Source organism: Pseudophryne corroboree, chromosome 4, assembly GCF_028390025.1.
Source record: "Pseudophryne corroboree isolate aPseCor3 chromosome 4, aPseCor3.hap2, whole genome shotgun sequence".
In the NCBI taxonomy this organism is placed as follows: domain Eukaryota; kingdom Metazoa; phylum Chordata; class Amphibia; order Anura; family Myobatrachidae; genus Pseudophryne; species Pseudophryne corroboree.
Genome location: NC_086447.1, coordinates 669,796,954 through 669,816,642, shown reverse-complemented (window position 1 = coordinate 669,816,642; position 19,689 = coordinate 669,796,954). Strand labels below are relative to the sequence as shown.

The 19,689-nt window shown below is 43.9% G+C and overlaps 1 protein-coding gene across 2 annotated transcripts in view; it reads right to left on the bottom strand.

The window, feature by feature from the left end:
- VTA1 (vesicle trafficking 1) overlaps positions 1-19,689 on the bottom strand; it is a 568,530-nt gene that overhangs the window by 247,847 nt on the left and 300,994 nt on the right. For both annotated transcript variants that reach the window (XM_063917835.1, XM_063917834.1), the window contains exon 5: positions 365-476. In XM_063917835.1, the coding sequence (XP_063773905.1) occupies positions 365-476 (112 nt within the window). The remainder of the gene's footprint in view (positions 1-364; positions 477-19,689) is intronic.

Sequence of the window (19,689 nt, the reverse complement as noted above, 5' to 3'; positions counted from 1 at the left end):
TACATTTATGATTGGGAGCAAAAAGCCATCAAATCAGAAGCTATCTTTTTAAGACAACACACTTCAGCCCTTCCTTACAGATCTCACAGCACCTGTGTTCAGTGACCCTTCAAAAAACAGTGATCACATACAATTAAACCAGTAGAGGTACAAGGCTACTGCTGCACAGCAAACAAGGGCACCAAGGGCAGACCACCCCTCCAAAGCACCAGACTACCGAATACATTTACAATTGCTTTATTATATTTATTTTATATACTACCATTCTGTGGTTTTACAGGCTTCACCCTTCACAATATCTGTTTGTGTTATAACCCTTTCTATATAACCTCATTTTGTCAGTAGTTTTACAAAGGGAACTTACTGTATTCTTCTCCTTCCCATCCGATAGGCCCAGCTTCAGGAGTCTCCCCATTCTTGAGACAATTATGAATATATGTAGCTTTCCATCTAGCATATTTCCTATGCTGAACATTCTAAAACAAAAAAGATAGATATTAGAAATAACTTAATACCTGTCCATTACAGGTCCAATAGGATGGGTTCTATGGTTTATTCTTAAAGCTGAGCCAATATTTGTAGGATTGCAATCTAGTGATTCACTTGGCAATGGTTACATTAAGGAGGAACTTCAAGTCCAAACATTCAGGAGCCTAAAGCTACAGTAGGTACACACTATATAATTATCTGGCAGATTATCTGCCAGATAATTGTATAGTGTGTACCTACTGTAGCTTAAATTCCTATTTTTTTTAATGTACATACTTGTTTACATTAAAAATGTAGTGCTGAGTACCAATATATATCATGTTCAAGTTGCATTCACCTTAACACTTTTTTTTTTTTTTTGCATTTTTAAGAATATTTTATTGAGATAATTAGAAACAGTAAACAAATGTTACAGTAATAGAAAGCCAGAAACAAACAAATACAGGGCCATTGACAGCTCACTTGTACCTGAATAAATCTCATTCAATTATTAGTCTATGATAAAACAGAATACATGAAGGAGGCAGTAAAAAATTTTTTTTGAAAAAGTAAAAGGAGTGGGGTGGCCTCCAACAAAGAAAATAAGATTTTACTTACCGATAAATCTATTTCTCGTAGTCCGTAGTGGATGCTGGGGACTCCGTCAGGACCATGGGGATTAGCGGCTCCGCAGGAGACAGGGCACAAAACTAAAGCTTTAGGATCAGGTGGTGTGTACTGGCTCCTCCCCCTATGACCCTCCTCCAAGCCTCAGTTAGGATACTGTGCCCGGACGAGCGTACACAATAAGGAAGGATATTGAATCCCGGGTAAGACTCATACCAGCCACACCAATCACACCGTATAACTTGTGATCTAAACCCAGTTAACAGTATGACAAACGTAGGAGCCTCTGAACAGACGGCTCACAACAATAACAACCCGATTTTTTTGTAACAATAACTATGTACAAGTATTGCAGACAATCCGCACTTGGGATGGGCGCCCAGCATCCACTACGGACTACGAGAAATAGATTTATCGGTAAGTAAAATCTTATTTTCTCTGACGTCCTAAGTGGATGCTGGGGACTCCGTCAGGACCATGGGGATTATACCAAAGCTCCCAAACGGGCGGGAGAGTGCGGATGACTCTGCAGCACCGAGTGAGAGAACTCCAGGTCCTCCTCAGCCAGGGTGTGCCCCTGACCAAGTAGCAGCTCGGCAAAGTTGTAAAGCCGAGACCCCTCGGGCAGTCGCCCAAGATGAGCCCACCTTCCTTGTGGAATGAGCATTTATATATTTTGGCTGTGGCAGTCCTGCCACAGAATGTGCAAGCTGAATTTTACTACACATTCAACTAGCAATCGTCTGCTTAGAAGCAAGAGCACCCAGTTTTTTGGGTGCATACAGGATAACAGCAAGTCAGTTTTCCTGACTCCAGCCGTCCTGGAAATCTATATTTTCAGGGCCCTGACAACATCTAGCAACTTGGAGTCCTCCAAGTCTCTAGTAGCCGCAGGTACCACAATAAGCTGGTTCAGATGAAACGCTGACACCACCTTAGGGAGAAACTGGGGACGAGTCCGCAGCTCTGCCCTGTCTGAATGGACAATCAGATATGGGCTTTTGTGAGACAAAGCCGCCAATTCTGACACTCGCCTGGCCGAGGCCAGGGCCAACATCATGGTCACTTTCCATGTGAGATATTTCAAATCCACAGATTTGAGCGGTTTAAACCAACGTGATTTGAGGAATCCCAGGACTACGTTGAGATCCCACAGTGCCACTGGAGGCACAAAAGGGGGTTGTATATGCAGTACTCCCTTGTCAAATTTCTGGACTTCAGGAACTGAAGCCAATTCTTTCTGGAAGAAAATCGACAGGGCCGAAATTTGAACCTTAATGGACCCCAATTTGAGGCCCATAGACACTCCTGTTTGCAGGAAATGCAGGAATCGACCGAGTTGAAATTTCTTCGTGGGGCCTTCCTGGCCTCACACCACGCAACATATTTTCGCCACATGTGGTGATAATGTTGTGCGGTCACCTACTTCCTGGCTTTGACCAGGGTAGGAATGACCTCTTCCGGAATGCCTTTTTCCCTTAGGATCCGGCGTTCAACCGCCATGCCGTCAAACGCAGCCGCGGTAAGTCTTGGAACAGACATGGTACTTGCTGAAGCAAGTCCCTTCTTATCGGCAGAGGCCCTGAGTCCTCTGTGAGCATCTCTTGAAGTTCCGGGTACCAAGTCCTTCTTGGCCCAACCGGAGCCACGAGTATAGTTCTTACTCCTCTACGTCTTATAATTCTCAGTACCTTTGGTATGAGAAGCAGAGGAGGGAACACATACACCGACTGGTACACCCATGGTGTTACCAGAACGTCCACAGCTATTGCCTGAGGGTCTCTTGACCTGGCGCAATACCTGTCCAGTTTTTTGTTCAGGCGGGACGCCATCATGTCCACCTTTGGTCTTTCCCAACGGTGCACAATCATGTGGAAAAAACTTCTCGATGAAGTCCCCACTCTCCCGGGTGGAGGTCGTGCTGAGGAAGTCTGCTTCCCAGTTGTCCACTCCCGGAATAAAAACTGCTGACAGTGCTATCACATGATTTTCCGCCCAGCGAAGAATCCTTGCAGTTTCTGCCATTGTCCTCCTGCTTCTTGTGCCGCCCTGTCTGTTTACGTGGGCGACTGCCGTGATGTTGTCCCACTGGATCAATACCGGCTGACCTTGAAGCAGAGGTCTTGCTAAGCTTAGAGCATTGTAAATTGCTCTTAGCTCCAGTATATTTATGCGGAGAGAAGTCCCCAGACTTGATCACACTCCCTGGAAATTTTTTCCCTGTGTGACAGCTCCCCAGCCTTTCAAGCTGGAATCCGTGGTCACCAGGACCCAGTCCTGAATGCATAACTGTGGCCCTTTAGTAGATGAGCACTCTGCAGCCACCACAGAAGAGACACCCTTGTCCTTGGAGACAGGGTTATCCGCTGATGCATCTGAAGATGCGATCCGGACCATTTGTCCAGCAGATCCCACTGAAAAGCGTGAAATCTGCCGAATGGAATCGCTTCGTAAGAAGCCACCATTTTTCCCAGGACCCTTGTGCAATGATGCACTGACACTTTTCCTGGTTTTTGGAGGTTCCTGACTAGCTCGGATAACTCCCTGGCTTTCTCCTCCGGGAGAAACACCTTTTTCTGGACTGTGTCCAGAATCATCCCTAGGGACAGCAGACGTGTCGTCGGAGACAGCTGCGATTTTGGAATATTTAGAATCCACCCGTGCTGTCGTAGAACTACTTGAGATAGTGCTACTCAGACCTCCAACTGTTCTCTGGACCTTGCCCTTATCAGGAGATCGTCCAAGTAAGGGATAATTAAGACGCCTTTTCTTTGAAGAAGAATCATCATTTCGGCCATTACCTTGGTAAAGACCCGGGGTGCCGTGGACAATCCAAACGGCAGCGTCTGAAACTGATAGTGACAGTTTTGTACCACGAACCTGAGGTACCCTTTGTGAGAAGGGCAAATTTGGACATGGAGGTAAGCATCCTTGATGTCCAGGGACACCATATAGTCCCCTTCTTCCTGGTTCGCTATCACTGCTCTGAGTGACTCCATTTAGAATAGGTCTCACCTAGCCGTCTGGCTTCAGTACCACAATATAGTGTGGAATAATACCCCTTTACTTGTTGTAGGAGGGGTACTTTGATTATCACCAGCTGGGAATACAGCTTGTGAATTGTTTCCAATACTGCCTCCCTGTCGGAGGTAGACGTTGGTAAAGCAAACTTCAGGAACCTGCGAGGGGGAGACGTCTCGAATTTCCAATCTGTACCCCTGGGATACTACTTGTAGGATCCAGGGGTCCACTTGCGAGTGAGCCCACTGCGTGCTGAAACTCTTGAGATGACCCCCCACCGCACCTGTTTGTACGGCCCCAGCGTCATGCTGAGGACTTGGCAGAAGCGGTGGAAGGCTTCTGTTCCTGGGAATGGGCTGCCTGCTGCAGTCTTCTTCCCTTACCTCTATCCCTGGGCAGATATTATGGGGACGAAAGGACTGAGGCTGAAAAGACTATGTCTTTTTCTGCTGAGATGTGACTTGGGGTAAAAAAGGTGGATTTTCTAGCTGTTGCCGTGGCCACCAGGTCCGATGGACCGACCCCAAATAACTCCTCCCCTTTATACGGCAATACTTCCATGTGCCGTTTGGAATCTGCATCACCTGACCACTGTCGTGTCCATAAACATCGTCTGGCAGATATGGACATCGCACTTACTCTTGATGCCAGAGTTTCGCATATATAGAAATGCATCTTTTAAATGCTCTATAGTCAATAAAATACTGTCCCTGTCAAGGGTATCAATATTTCCAGTCAGGGAATCCGACCAAGCCACCCCAGCGCTGCCCATCCAGGCTGAGGCGATCGCTGGTCGCAGTATAACACCAGTATGTGTGTATATACTTTTTAGGATATTTTCCAACCTCCTATCAGTTGGCTCCTTGAGGGCGTCCGTATCTGGAGACGGTAACGCCACTTGTTTTTATAAGCGTGTGAGCGCCTTATCCACCCTAAGGTGTGTTTCCCAACGCGCCATAACTTCTGGCGGGAAAGGGTATACCGCCAATAATTTTCTATCGGGGGAAACCCACGCATCATCACACACTTCATTTAATTTATCTGATTCAGGAAAAACCACATGTAGTTTTTTCACACTCCACATAATACCCTTTTTTGTGGTACTTGTAGTATCAGAAATATGTAACATCTCCTTCATTGCCCTTAACAAGTAACGTGTGGCCCTAAAGGAAAATACGTTTGTTTCTTCACCGTCGACACTGGAGTCAGTGTCCGTGTCTGTGTCGACCGACTGAGGTAAAAGGACGTTTTAACGCCCCCTGACGGTGATTTAGACGCCTGGACAGGTACTAATTGGTTTGCCGGCCGTCTCATGTCGTCAACCGACCTTGCAGCGTGTTGACATTATCACGTAATTCCTTAAATAAGCCATCCATTCCGGTGTCGACTCCCTAGAGAGTGACATCACCATTACCGGCAATTGCTCCGCCTCCTCACCAACATCGTCCTCATACATGTCGACACACAAGTACCGACACACAGCACACACACAGGGAATGCTCTGATAGAGGACAGGACCCCACTAGCCCTTTGGGGAGACAGAGGGAGAGTTTGCCAGCACACACCAAAAACGCTATATTATACAGGGACAACCTTTATATAAGTGTTTTTCCCTTATAGCATTTTAATATATATATACATATCGCCAAATAAGTGCCCCCCCTCTCTGTTTTAACCCTGTTTCTGTAGTGCAGTGCAGGGGAGAGCCTGGGAGCCTTCCCACCAGCATTTCTGTGAGGGAAAATGGCGCTGTGTGCTGAGGAGAATAGGCCCCGCCCCCTTTTCGGCGGGCTTCTTCTCCCGTTTTTCTGAGACCTGGCAGGGGTTAAATACATCCATATAGCCTCCAGGGGCTATATGTGATGTATTTTTAGCCAGAATAAGGTATTATACATTGCTGCCCAGGGCGCCCCCAGCAACGCCCTGCACCCTCCGTGACCGTTGGTGTGAAGTGTGTGACAACAATGGCGCACAGCTGCAGTGCTGTGCGCTACCTTCATGAAGACTGAAAAGCCTTCTGCCGCCGGTTTCTGGACCTTCAATCTTCAGCATCTGCAAGGGGGGTCGGCGGCGCGGCTCCGGGACGAACCCCAGGGTGAGACCTGTGTTCCGACTCCCTCTGGAGCTAATGGTGTCCAGTAGCCTAAGAAGCCAATCCATCCTGCACGCAGGTGAGTTGAACTTCTCTCCCCTAAGTCCCTCGATGCAGTGAGCCTGTTGCCAGCAGGACTCACTGAAAATAAGAAACCTAAAAACTTTTTCTAAGCAGCTCCTTAAGAGAGCCACCTAGATTGCACCCTGCTCGGACGGGCACAAAAACCTAACTGAGGCTTGGAGGAGGGTCATAGGGGGAGGAGCCAGTACACACCACCTGATCCTAAAGCTTTAGTTTTGTGCCCTGTCTCCTGCGGAGCCGCTAATCCCCATGGTCCTGACGGAGTCCCCAGCATCCACTTAGGACGTCAGAGAAAAGGGAATAGAGAGAAATAAGGGGCGAGAAGGAAAAGCAATAGGGGAGGGTTGACGCAGCTGGTTACCTTCAACTAAATGTTCGGTAGCAACCGGACATACAAGTTATCTATCTCCCGCTAGAAGGGTGGCAGGGAGATATCCGCTAAATGCTGGGAGGATGCGACAGTGTGAAGTCCATGGCTCCCAGGTTTTAGTAAAACTTTTAAAAGAGTTTTGTAGGTTGCTGGGTAAGTACTCCATATAATGATTATGCCAAACTTTAGCTATAGTCTCTCTCACTGTGCGGGGCTCTGTTTTATTTTAATTATTATTTATTACCAGTTATTTATATAGCGCATACATATTCCACAGCACTCTACAGAGAATATGTGGCCATTCACATTAGTCCCTGCCCCAGTGGAGCTTACAATCTATATTCTCTACCACATGTACACACACACACACACACACACACACACACACACACACACTAGGGTTCATTTTGTTGGGAGCCAATTAACCTACCAGTATATTTTTGGATTGTGGGAGGAAACCGGAGTACCTGGAGGAAACCCACGCAAGCACGGGGAGAATATACAAACCCCACACAGTTAGGGCCATGGTGGGAATTGAACCCATGACCTCAGTGCTGTGAGGCAGTAATGCTAACATTTACACAATCTGTGCTGCCCAAGCAGCTGTGAGTTGACATGTGGCTGCTAAGGCTATATACCGAAACAATTTGAATCAATTACGAGAGGTATCTGGCATACATATCGGTAGATGGAAATATTTAGGATATATTAGATAATAGATCTTATAGATAAGAATAATAAGGTGTTTGCAAGGGTACTAATCTCTTTCCAAAAGGGAACAAGCTTACAGCAGCTCCCCTATATATGCAGAAACGTCCCAACATCAAATCCGCACCTCCAGCACACGTTGGAGATTTCTGGGTGCATCCTGTTCAACCTGCAGGGAACATCTATAAAACAATTTGTAATTATGCGCTTTAATATATAGACAAATAGGATTTGCAAGTTCTGCATACATTGGGGAGACAAGACCCTTGGTGCCCATGCCCCATAGGAGTAAAGACCCGGTAGCTGTAGGAAGCCTGTGAGCAGTGTCTTTATAGTGGAATTAAAAAAGTTGAATTTTTAATTGCTGAAAAAGATCGATGTGAGGCAAGGAAAATTTTGTGTGTAAGTCCATAACTGTGGAAAATGCTAAGTCACAAGTAGTATCATTCAACAATCGGATTCCTCTATCATGCCAGTATATAAAGGAAGCTGGAATATATCCTGTCCGAAAGTCAGGGTTCCGACAACAAGAACTGAAGAAAAATCTGCACTCTCAAATGTCCTATAAATTTACTAAAGTGAGGAAGAAAAACCTCACATAAATGCCCCAATGGATATAATGGAAAATTCCTTATGCATTATTTTTGGGGGTGCTACACCTAGGACAACCAGAACTACACACAATACACAAAAGAGAATGGGGTTGTACTGATATGGTGCACAACAAAGATATAATAAAATATAACTTTTATTATTGTATTAAGAGACAGATATTCGGCCAACATGCGAAATATAGAGGTAAAATAAATAGAGAATACAGAAATGTGCTCTAAGATAGAAGAGTGATAAGAATTAAAAAGTGTCCGCTCCGATGATTGCACTAACTTTTGTATATATTTATATGCATCTATTATCTGATGAATGTGTTGTGTGTACCACTAGAATTTTTTTTAAATTAATAAACAAATAAACACAAATATATCTGTTCTAATTTGGGTGGCCGCAGCTGTCAGCTGTTGATTTAGTGCATCCATTTATGGAGCATCAGTTATTCATATAAGGAGCCGTTATTATCAAACCTAATTGGATACTATACTGCATCATTGCAGTTTCGTCTCACTTTAAATTGTATAACTGTATGTTTTCACTTTGACATTGGCGAAGGGTGCATAGGTATACAGTATATGATATTTGAAACCCAATAAATCAACAGCTGACAGGTGTGGGCACCCAAATTAGAACAGATATATTAGTGTTTATTTGTTTATTAATTACAAACATTTTCTTGTGGTACACACAACACATTCATCAGATAATAGATGCATATAAATATATACAAAAGTTAGTGCAATCATCGGAGCGGACAATTTTTAATTCTTATCACTCTTCTATCTTAGAGCACATTTCTGTATTCTCTATTTATTTTACCTCTATATATTTCGCATGTTGGCCGAATATCGGTCTCTTAATACAATAATAAAAGTTATATTTTATTATATCTTTGTTGTGCACCTTATCAGTACAACCCCATTCTCTTTTGTGTATTGCGAAAGTCAGAGTTATCAACTGGAATCGGGTGCAGTGCAATGTGGCAATGATTAGCATAATCCCTTATATTCAAGGTGTGTCATAAGGATACTTTAAGTTTGATTAGTCGTGGAAGCCATAGCAGAGTGGAAACTGAATGTAGGTTCAGTGCTTCAGATTCAATTGCCAAACCAACCCGTTCAGCTTTCGTATGGGTCCATAACACGCACTGACAGAGTCTGGCCCTATAATAGGATCTGAAGTTGGGTACACCCAGACGGCCTATAGACATAGGTTTTTGCAAAATATCTTCTCACACCCTAGGGTGTTTTTTTGACCCAATGAATTGTAAAGTTACAGTGGTGTTTGAAAGCTTTGAAGTCTTCAGAATTCTCTACATTTCTGCTGAAATTTGGCCAAAAACTACCTCATAAATAAAGATAAAGGGGTCTATTCAATGCCTGTCGGATCCTCTCCGACGGAAAGGATCCGACAGTTCAGTATTCCATTTGTGGGCATTTGCGACAGGTTTTTGCCAGTTTTCGACAATTCCGTGAAGCTTCATGGTAATCGGCCTTTCAAGTGTTAAAGAGAAAGGTAAAACACACCGGAAAGTGGAGAATTAAACAAGCAACTACTTAGTAAATAAATGTACATAAACTCCTGTCACAACAACTGTCAAACATGCAGGAGAGAAATTGATGGTGTGGGGCTGAAGAAAATGGGCTACCACAGTATTTTGCAGAACCATGGAATACTCTTTGATCTACACCTGATTGGCCAAGGGTTCATCCTACTGCAAAATACTGACCCAAAACATACCCACAGGCAAAGGTTTCAAATCATTGAATGTCCAGAATAGACTCCAGACATAAACCCCATTGAACTGGTTTGGGATGATCTGGACAGGAGGGTCAAAGTAAACTACAAGTGCAACACATTTGTGAGAACTTCTGCAACAGTGTTGGGAAGAATTTCCAGAGCAATATTTGATTTCCATTGTAGATAGAATGCCATGAGTGTGTTTGGTGGTTATATCTGCAAAAGGTGGCTACTTTGGCGAGTCAAAAATCTAGATAATATTTTATTTTAAAAAAGTGATTCTATGATATATTTTTTTATCTTCAGTTATTTGTTCTATGCTTTAACTTCGAGTACATTGAAACATTAATTGGAGCAAAACTTTTGATCAGTAGTATACAACTTCAAGGCCCTTATGACATCCAAGGAAGAAAGAGCTACCTCATCCTCTCTAGACCGATTCTGACCTACTGCCAGAAATACTATGGGGGTAATTCCAAGTTGATCGCAGCAGGAATTTTGTTAGCAGTTGGGCAAAACCATGTGCACTGCAGGGGAGGCAGATATAACATGTGCAGAAAGAGTTAGATTTGGGTGGGTTATTTTGTTTCTGTGCAGGGTAAATACTGGCTGCTTTATTTTTACACTGCAAATTAGATTGCAGATTGAACACACCCCACCCAAATCTAACTCTCTCTGCACATGTTAAATCTTCCTCCCCTGCAGTGCACATGGTTTTGCCCAACTGCTAACAAAATTCCTGCTGCGATCAACTTGGAATTACCCCCTATGTCCTGATTTAACTGGAAACCACCTTGGGTTAAAAAACAGATTGTTATTTCACAGAGAACCCCCCCTATCGTTATAAAAGATCAGGTATGGAGCTCTGTAAGATAGCGTTCCCTCAACAGGCTCTAAAACCTGGGATAACTCAGCTGCCTGTGTCAGACCAGAATGAACAGGAAATACATTGTCCTTTGGGGAATACCGGATTAGGGCGCAGATTCATCAAACCTCCGAGCGAGATAAAGTGAGGAATCTGGCAACTGCATCTAATCAGCTTCTGTCTTTTTTTTTTTTTCACAGTCTACAAATTGACAGAAGCAGATTGATTGCAATCTTATCGGTCACAAAGGTTTGATACATCTCGTTCATTGTGTCCTCAAAATGTACCAGAGTAACTTAACCATCACTATCAAAACTGCACCCACTATCTTGTAAGTGTGAACTATCTTCCTGGCCATACAGAAACAGCACAGAGCAGTACATAATCACTAAGGAGGCTTTTTTTAATCAAATTATATTTTCTGGATATTCCCCCGAAAATTTTGTGTAATAAATTATCCCCCGAATGTATGCAAGTCAGATGTCGGAGACAGCTTTCTATGGGGACTGCTTTATTTCTAAATGTACTCCCCTGATAGCCATTGTAGCCTATAAGCTACACTTTAAAGAGTACTGGGAGTAGCATAGCCGCCCCCAGAAAATATAAGTAAAGTAATTGCTAATTCAGTTATTTTACTTTTACACATTGCATGAATGGTCTCCTGTCCAAGCCCCTGTCCCTGTATGTGTTTCATAATATAACTAATTACGAGCCCATCAAAATGATGGTACATAACATAACATTAATGTCAGCACCGGTGGCTGTACACACCTAAATGGAGCAACACCTGAATTGCTCCATCGTGCGCCATCTAGTGGCCGACGGCATGCAAAACTCTTGAGGTGAAGAGCACTTTTATTACATAGGATATGCCGGCATTACATAATTTCTTATTGTTGCAATAGGAAATTATAAATATGAGGTCTAAATGGGCCACTAAGATTTGGGGGATCAAAGAAAACAATACTAGGATCCTGCTGCTGTCCAAGAAATACACTGTGGATACTTGGTGAGGGAGGACGTTAAATAGCTTTCGGTTTACTGTCCAGGCCAAGGAGTGGAGCCATCTCTCTGATAGTGTAGTGGGAAATCTTACATACTGGGAGAAATAAAAGCAAAAAAGAAAAAAAAAAAAGGGAAACAAAAAAAACAGTGCTTCCTTTAAGGAATTCCAAGGAAAGATCACTGTAATATAGCTGGTGGCTGGTCATCATCATGGTGTCGTGATGATGGGCCTAGATTTATGTGGTGGCCTAGAGCTGTAGCTCCATCTGCCCCCATTGTTAATTTGACCCTGGCCGCACTTTACTATTGCCTAGCATATTAAATGATTTTTCTAACTCTATGTCTTCATTATCACTATCTGGCGGAAGTAAATCAGATTTATACAATATTTATTTAAGCAATACATTACACAATATTTTAGTGTGATTAAAATGCATATCTTTAGAGCTGGAAATATAACATGGTCTTGAAGGATTGTCATTTTAAATATAACTGAAGTGTCATTAAGTTAAATCAAAGTAAGTTGAATGTGCAATTTACGCTCACACCCCATTGTATGTCTGGAATATTACGCGTGTGAAATGCGCATTAACTTTTAATTTGGTTTGTGAAAAAAATAAACTTCCATGGTGGGCGGAGAGTGATGGTGCAGCCTCAAGGCAATTGCTAAACTCTTCAAGGGGTCTCTCTAACATTTGGGGAGTGCTGGCAAGTACGACTTAAATATCTAACATTCTGCTTGATTCGTTTGCTTCAGGTAACATATCTAGTGTAAGTGTAGCAGTCTTAAAGGAGTGTGGTAGCTGAGGTGTTAGGCAAAATGTAGTTTACTGTAGTAAGGTATAACAACAACGTTTTAAGAGCAAGAAAATTGGAAAGCTCAAATCTTGTATATACTGTCTTAAATGTCCCACAATATCAATTAATACAATCTTGTGGGGACTGACCTTAACCGTACAGTTGGATGTAATCAAACCATACATCCACCTTTGATAGGGGCACTATGCAGCCTATGGTGAGGGGTTAACTTGGGGGACAAGTGTCAGCTGGAGTGCAACGTGCCTCATGAGAAAGGCGGTATAATACAGGCCTGACATTGTTCTTTAAGTGTATATGTGTGGGAAAGAGTCCAGGACAGTGCAAACAGAAGTCTCTGGTGTTAGCTACAGGGGTAGATTGTAGGTAGCACAGGGTCCAGATGTGGTAATAGGAGACCCAATATTTGTGCTGTTGTTGAAGTGCTGCCCAGTGTGTTGACTCAGCTCAGGTGTGGTTGTGGCTTGCAGGTAGCAGATGCACTCAGAAGGCTCTCTGCAGGATGAGCAGAATGTCTGTCTCTGCGGATGTAAGTGAGGTCTGCGGCTGTTGTTCTACAGTAATCTGCGCTATAATGTCTGTTAATTTAGAGCAGTGCTTCCCCAACTATATGGAGGGGTATGGGGGTGCAGTGTGTGTATATAGGGGCAGTATATGGTGGGGGGTGCAGTGTACATAGGGAGCATGTCCCCCCCGTGCGTGTCACAGAGAGGTGACTATATTGAAAGTCTGCATCTCTCTCTACACTGCCGCTATCACTCCACTTTCTTCCCAGTCGCTATCTAACACAACACCTACCCCCCCATCTACCCCCCTTGCACTTTCCGCCACTACCCCCATTCTCTCTCCCCAGCCCCTATCTCTGTATGCAGCAAGTGTGAATCAGTCAGATCAGTGTTATTAATATAACCAGCAGCAGGTTAGGCAATAGGAGGCTGTAACATCTCCATGCAGTTTAATTTTCAGTTTAAGCACATAACATAGGTGAGGAGCAGAGTTGGCTTTTATTATATAGGATTAAGTGGTTGTGTTGGATCAATCCTACACAGGCAGAGTTGTACAGGCTCCGTGCAAATCATATTTGTAAAAAAAAAAAAAAAAAAGATTATTATACACATGTACACACACACACGCATACATTTTGCTGTTTCAATCTCTTAGCAGTATCCAATTTTTCACTTTATAAAATAGGGCAAAACAATAAGCCTTTATGCGTTAATTTTAATTAAATTACCCTTTTGAAGACTGTGTGAGGAATTACAAAGTGAGCAAGCCTATGTAATTAGACTCACATGTAGCCGTTGCCCATCTAGCTGGTTTGCTGTTACCATAAATGTCCTTCTGGGGATATTGCAAACTGAATGGACCATTGTCCTTGTATTGACACAGGTCACTGTTGTCTTGAAAGTTGAGCGAATGAAGCATTTGAGCTTCGAATAGAAACACATGTACTACATAACACAGCTTGCTAATGTCTCGTTCAGTTGCAGTGAGACTTGATAGTCAAATTACTTATTAATGTAATATTAAACTACCACAGTAAATTATATGTAATCAAATAAAGGAACATGAGCAAATATTTTGCTACTTCTACATTTGCAGTTACATGATTAATGGTACATTACTTAGAAATTAAAACACAGAACAATCAGGAAATACAAATTGAAACTGATTTAAACAGTTGAAGAAAAAAATTGATTCACTTGATTAATAGTAGGAGTTTGTTTTAGAGCATGTTTGGATTATTGCTATAACTATAGCCTTTATAAATAATTCAAGTGTGCACAAAATGTGGCTTTTTTCATAAATGCTAAAGACTACATGTTCCCTCTTAGGATGCTGCATTCCCTACAGCTCCTTCATCTCCGGCTCAAGAAGCACAAGATTAGTTTACTCTGATAGTCTCTTTGTTTATTTCTGCTGCATTAAATGTTGGAAAAGCTGCAAAACATTACCAGTCATCAGACTGTGGACATGCGTCTCTAATCACCAGAATGGTAGTCATAAACCAGGAGGGTTGCTCATAATGTTGCCTGCAACACTGCTACACTGGTTAGGAAAGGAAAAATCTTCAAGCAAACGGATTTTGTTCCAACACAGCGACATTTGTACGGATTCAAATTATTGCATTGTTTTCTGTAAGGGAAGTGAGTTTTAAATATGTCCAGCATATTTTGTTCTATGTGCATTGAAACAAGTCATCTGCATGACTGCCTGTTTAAATAGATATTTTAAAAAAATCCTAATATTTAGCTTCACAACTGTGATATCAAAGAAGACAACAAAACTGACTACAGTATGCAGGTATTTCAACATCAAACAAAAAACTACCATTACCAGAAATAGTAGAGCAGAAGTCCAATATATAATTTTCTACACACACATAATTTTAGGCATTTTAGGAAGTAGAACATATTTGCCTGTATTTAGCTTGTACCTGTACTAGTTAGGATTTGGCGGGGGCTATCCTGTGTATTGTGATTTCACATAATTCTCTTTATAATCTGAGCATGTGTGTCATTTGCTGTCACAGCTGAAGTTTATAGCTTGATATTGTCTCAAATATTTTTGCGTACTTTGGGGTATATGCAATTGCGGTCGAATTGCAGCGAAAGTCGAAAAACGGGGCATTTTCGTCAAAAAAAACATGTCGAATTGGATTCGACAATGCAATACAGTACTTTTCTTCAAAATACCTGCCGTTTCAGATTCGACTTTTTGCAAATCGACATTTTCAAAATTCAACATGTCTGCAATGGTCAAAATGCGGCTTTTCTACAAAAGTATATTCAATTGAAGATTGTCGATTCGACAACAGTTCTTTTCGACAGTAATTTCGTAAATTTCATTCCGCCTCACTTTGCTGGCGGAATCTAATAAAAAAATTTAAAAACATGTTTTTTTTTGTGTTTTTTGTATTGCTAATAGCATATCTATTTTTTATTAGAAGGGATTATGTACTTGGATTGTCTATTTTTGACTCACAAGTATTTTTTAATAGATTTTTAAAAATAATATTTTTTTCTTCACTCTGCTGAGGGGAATGTACCCATGCTTCAACAGTTTTACCCAGGATACACTTCTGCAAAACCACTCCAGTATTGGACCAGTTTACCCCACTCCACCATGGATATCCTACTTGTGATGTGGACCTGAACCACCGCCATGTTAGAGTCACTCTTTCAGGTGAGATGTATTGTCCGAAACTCCATCTTGTCTGAGTAACCTTTGTATATGCGCAGTGTTGCTGGGACCTTTTGTTCTTTCCCAGGGTGGAGGAAACACTCAAATTACCTCCTTATTCTCTTCCGCAGGTCTTGTGGAGTATCCTTCCCGATTTGCAGGAACCAGCCTGGATTTGAAGGGACCGGACAGTTCCCCTGCTGTACCATGGGTGACCTACTTGTGATGTGGACCTGAACCTCCGCCATGTTGCAGACACCACCCCCTCAGGTGAGATGTATTGCCCAAAACTCCCTCTTGTCTAAGTAACCCAGGCATGTCCCAACTGCGGCCCTCCGGCATTTGCAAAACTGCATATCCAATCATGCCCTGACACAGCAATGCTTACGCTGTGTCAGGGCATGCTTGGATGTGTAGTTTCTCAAGTGCCGGAGGGTTGCATTTGGGACAAAGGCCAATGTAACCTGCTTGTGTTCAAGTGTTGCTTGTACCTTGTCTTTGGATGACACCATACTATTCTCTTCTACAGGTCTTGCGGAGTATCCTTCCCAAGGTGCAGGAACCAGCCTGGATGTCAAGGGACAAGACAGTTCCCCTGCTATACCATGGGCAACCTACCACAATACCACTGCATCTCTGAAATGCCCTATTTTACATTTTATTAACTAATAATTTAAAGAGAAACCACACAAAACTTCTCATTTTAAAAATTTATTGAAGAATTAAAATTGTATTTTTTTTTAATAAAAAAAATAAAATGTAATAAAAACAAAAAAAGTAGTGTGTGTTCTTCTTTACATTCTTTTCTTGTGTAGAGATATGTGGAAAAAAAAAGAAATTCCATATTAAGTAAAGACACTAATGATGTCATGTTCATTCCTTTCCCAAGAACATTTGTGGAACCACACAGTCCAGCATGACCCATTGCTGGACTGTGTTGTTCCCCAAGGGCAGGCGGTCCAAAGTGGCAGAGTGGTGTCAGTGGTCAGCACTTTGACACGCCTTCACTTGTGGAACCACACAGCCCAGCATGACCCATTGCTGGACTGTGTTGTTCCCCAAGTGCAGGCGGTCCAAAGTGGCAGAGTGATGTCAGTGGTCAGCACTTTGACACGCCTGTACTTGGAGAACCACACAGCTCAGCATGACCCATTGCTGCACTGTGTTGTTCCCCAAGTGCAGGCGGTCCAAAGTGGCAGAGTGGTGTCAGTGGTCAGCACTTTGACATGCCTGCACTTGGGGAACCACACAGCCCAGCATGACCCATTGCTGGACTGTGTTGTTCCCCAAGGCCAGGCGGTCCAAAGTTTCTTGAATATATACATTGAAACATGGCTTTACTCACCTTGGTACGCACAACACGAACTACGCCGTCCACTTAAATTTTCCACCCAATCCTATGAAGAAGCCAAAAATAAACACTAGTGAATAGTAAATTCCCACAACAGTGAAAGCCTATTGTACACCAATACAAAAAGGAGTTTGTTTTTAAAAAAAAAAAGTGGTATCAGAATAGCTCTTTGGCCCATCATACATATAACCACGAGGAGCTTTCATCAGTCACCACACGCGCCCGAATACATGCCCGCACATGTATGCCTAGACATAAAGTTCCTTGGTAGTATCCGGTCGGGGGTGGGGGAGCCCAACACACATATAAAACAATATTAAGAAAAAAAAAACTAATGGGAGGGGGAGAAAGGGAAACATGAAAAACATGAGTAAATAATAAAACAATACGACCGGGCTTATGGTGGTTGTTGGCCATCCGGATCCTCTTCTTCCTCTTGATGGGGCGTTGATGCCCTGGGCGGCTGTGGGGTGTGTTGAATTGGCCTCAGTGGCCGTGCGGGTGTAGACGTGGCGGCCGGTGGTGGAGGCATCTGGTAGGGGTGGTACATCCCTGTATATCCTTGGTACAGCTGTGACCGTCCATACCAGGATCGTGGTGGAGCAAGGGCAGGAGGCGTCAGTGTGGCTTGTGGTGGCGGATGTCGTGGTTCACCAGCGTGTTGTTGAGCTGGCTCTGGGAGCTTATCATAGATCATCTGTAACGTTGTTGCGATGATCTGGTGGCTGGATGCGGAATGTCGTTGGCTCTCCGACATGTTGTCAACGCTGTGTGCCAGGCATGATGTGTTATCCACCAGCCGGTTGATGGATGTGGCCAGAACGTGAAGGATGTCCATAGTCTCCCTGTGATCTTCTCGTCTGGTCTTTTGCGTTTCTGCCGTGCTGTCGGCAAGAGCCTTTTGCATGTCAACCAAACCGTTTGCCATCTTATCCATTGTCTTCTCAATGGCGTCCAGTCTGGTTCCAACGACAACCCAAAAACTATCCTGGCTGACATTCATCTCTGCTGCCAGGGTGTTTACCCTCTGAATATTTGAGGGATCCTGCCCTTGCTGTACGTCTGCCACCAATTGCATTTGTGAAGCTGAAAATAAAATTAGTATACACATTCATACATTTGTTTGAAGGTTCACAATTTGATAAATACTCACACAGGGATGTTGAAACAGCGGACTGCTGCACTTCCACCTCGTCGTCCGACGAATCCTGTAGGAGATCCGGCCTGAAGAAGGGACCAATCCCCGACGCAAGTCCGCTGCTGGTCCGTGGCACCTCTGTTTGCGAAAGAAATAAAAAATAAAAAGTTAATAAACGATACAAAAATGGCGACCCCCCCCCCCCCCCCCCCAAAAAAAAAAAAACCTTCTCTATCTGGTGGTGCCGCTGCTCCAGGAGCTTCACTTGTCCTCAGTTCTGAAGACTTTTCAAGGGTATGGCTGGATACGTCTGCACGGCTGTCTTCAAACCCAAGAAAAGTCTCGTCCATTAACCCTGTAGATTCAAACAGCTCGGGTGATGGGTCCACAAGGGTAGTGTCTTGTTGAGGCTCTTCGGTCACAGTCCCAGAGCTCCTGGAGAGATGACGAGCTGGTGATAGCCTGCGCTGGGGAGATGTAGTTTGGCGCCCAGCTGGTGGTGTGGTCGCCGACGGTGTCTGGCGCGCAGGTGACGTTCTGCGCGCTGATGTCTGGCGCGCAGGTGATGGTCTGCGCGCTGACGATGTCTGGCGCGCAGGTGACTCTCTGCGCGCTGACGATGTGTGGCGGGCAGGTGATGATCTGCGCGCTCCTGATGCTTGCTGTGCAGGTGATGGTCCGCGCGCTGCTGCCTGCTGCGCGCAGGTGATGGTCCGCGCGCTGGCGATGTCCTGCGCGCAGGTGATGTCCTCTGGGCAGGCGTGTCCGGGGAAAAAGAACAAACACATTAGCAAATAAAAAATAAAAAAAAAGATTTAGTACAGCTCCTCTGAATGTATTCTTACCATCAGGCCTCCTTTTGGACTGCTTGTCTCCCGCCGTCTTCCGTCTTCTGGGCAGTTCTTCCCCCTCGGGAAAGCCAGCAGGACGGCTGAAGTCCACACCTCCGCGAACTCCTTGGACCATAACAGGGTTCATGCGCCTTCTAATAACGTTCTCCCAGGGTAGCCACTTCAGATTGAGAGCCGGACCACCTCCCGTAGCTGTCTCATGTCGGCGCTGAATCCCCATCTTCTTCTTGGTCTGTCTGCGGCAATCACTGTACCGCTTCATGCAGTTTCTGGTGCTTCGGCGGTTTCCAGATACTGCAGTGACTTGTCTCGCGATGGCATCCCAGATGTTTCGCTTGGTCTTAGCTGCTGTGGTCTGTGCCCTTGGTCCATACAGAACGTCGTTGGGACCTGTCGACGCCATCCACTAGGGCACAGTTTTCCGCCTCAGTGTATCTGGGTCCACGCGGCTTCTTCTGTCCTGCGTCTTCACCAGAGGCTTCCTCCTCTGACTGATCCTCTGGCTGGCTTCTTGCCTTTAGGGATAAAAAAAAAACATGCATTTAATAAGATCGGTATGTACCTGTGAGTGTGTCAGTATCCCTGGCAGTGCGCAAAGATACCTGTAGGTGTGCACAGCAGTGCGCAAACTAGGGTGTGTCAAGTTGGATGCTATTGTGTCTGCAGGTGTTGTCAGTATTTACCTGTCTAGGCCTTTTCTTTTTCTTTTGCTTCTGTCTTTGATCCCTTGACGACCACGGCTAGTCACTGCATGCCTGGTC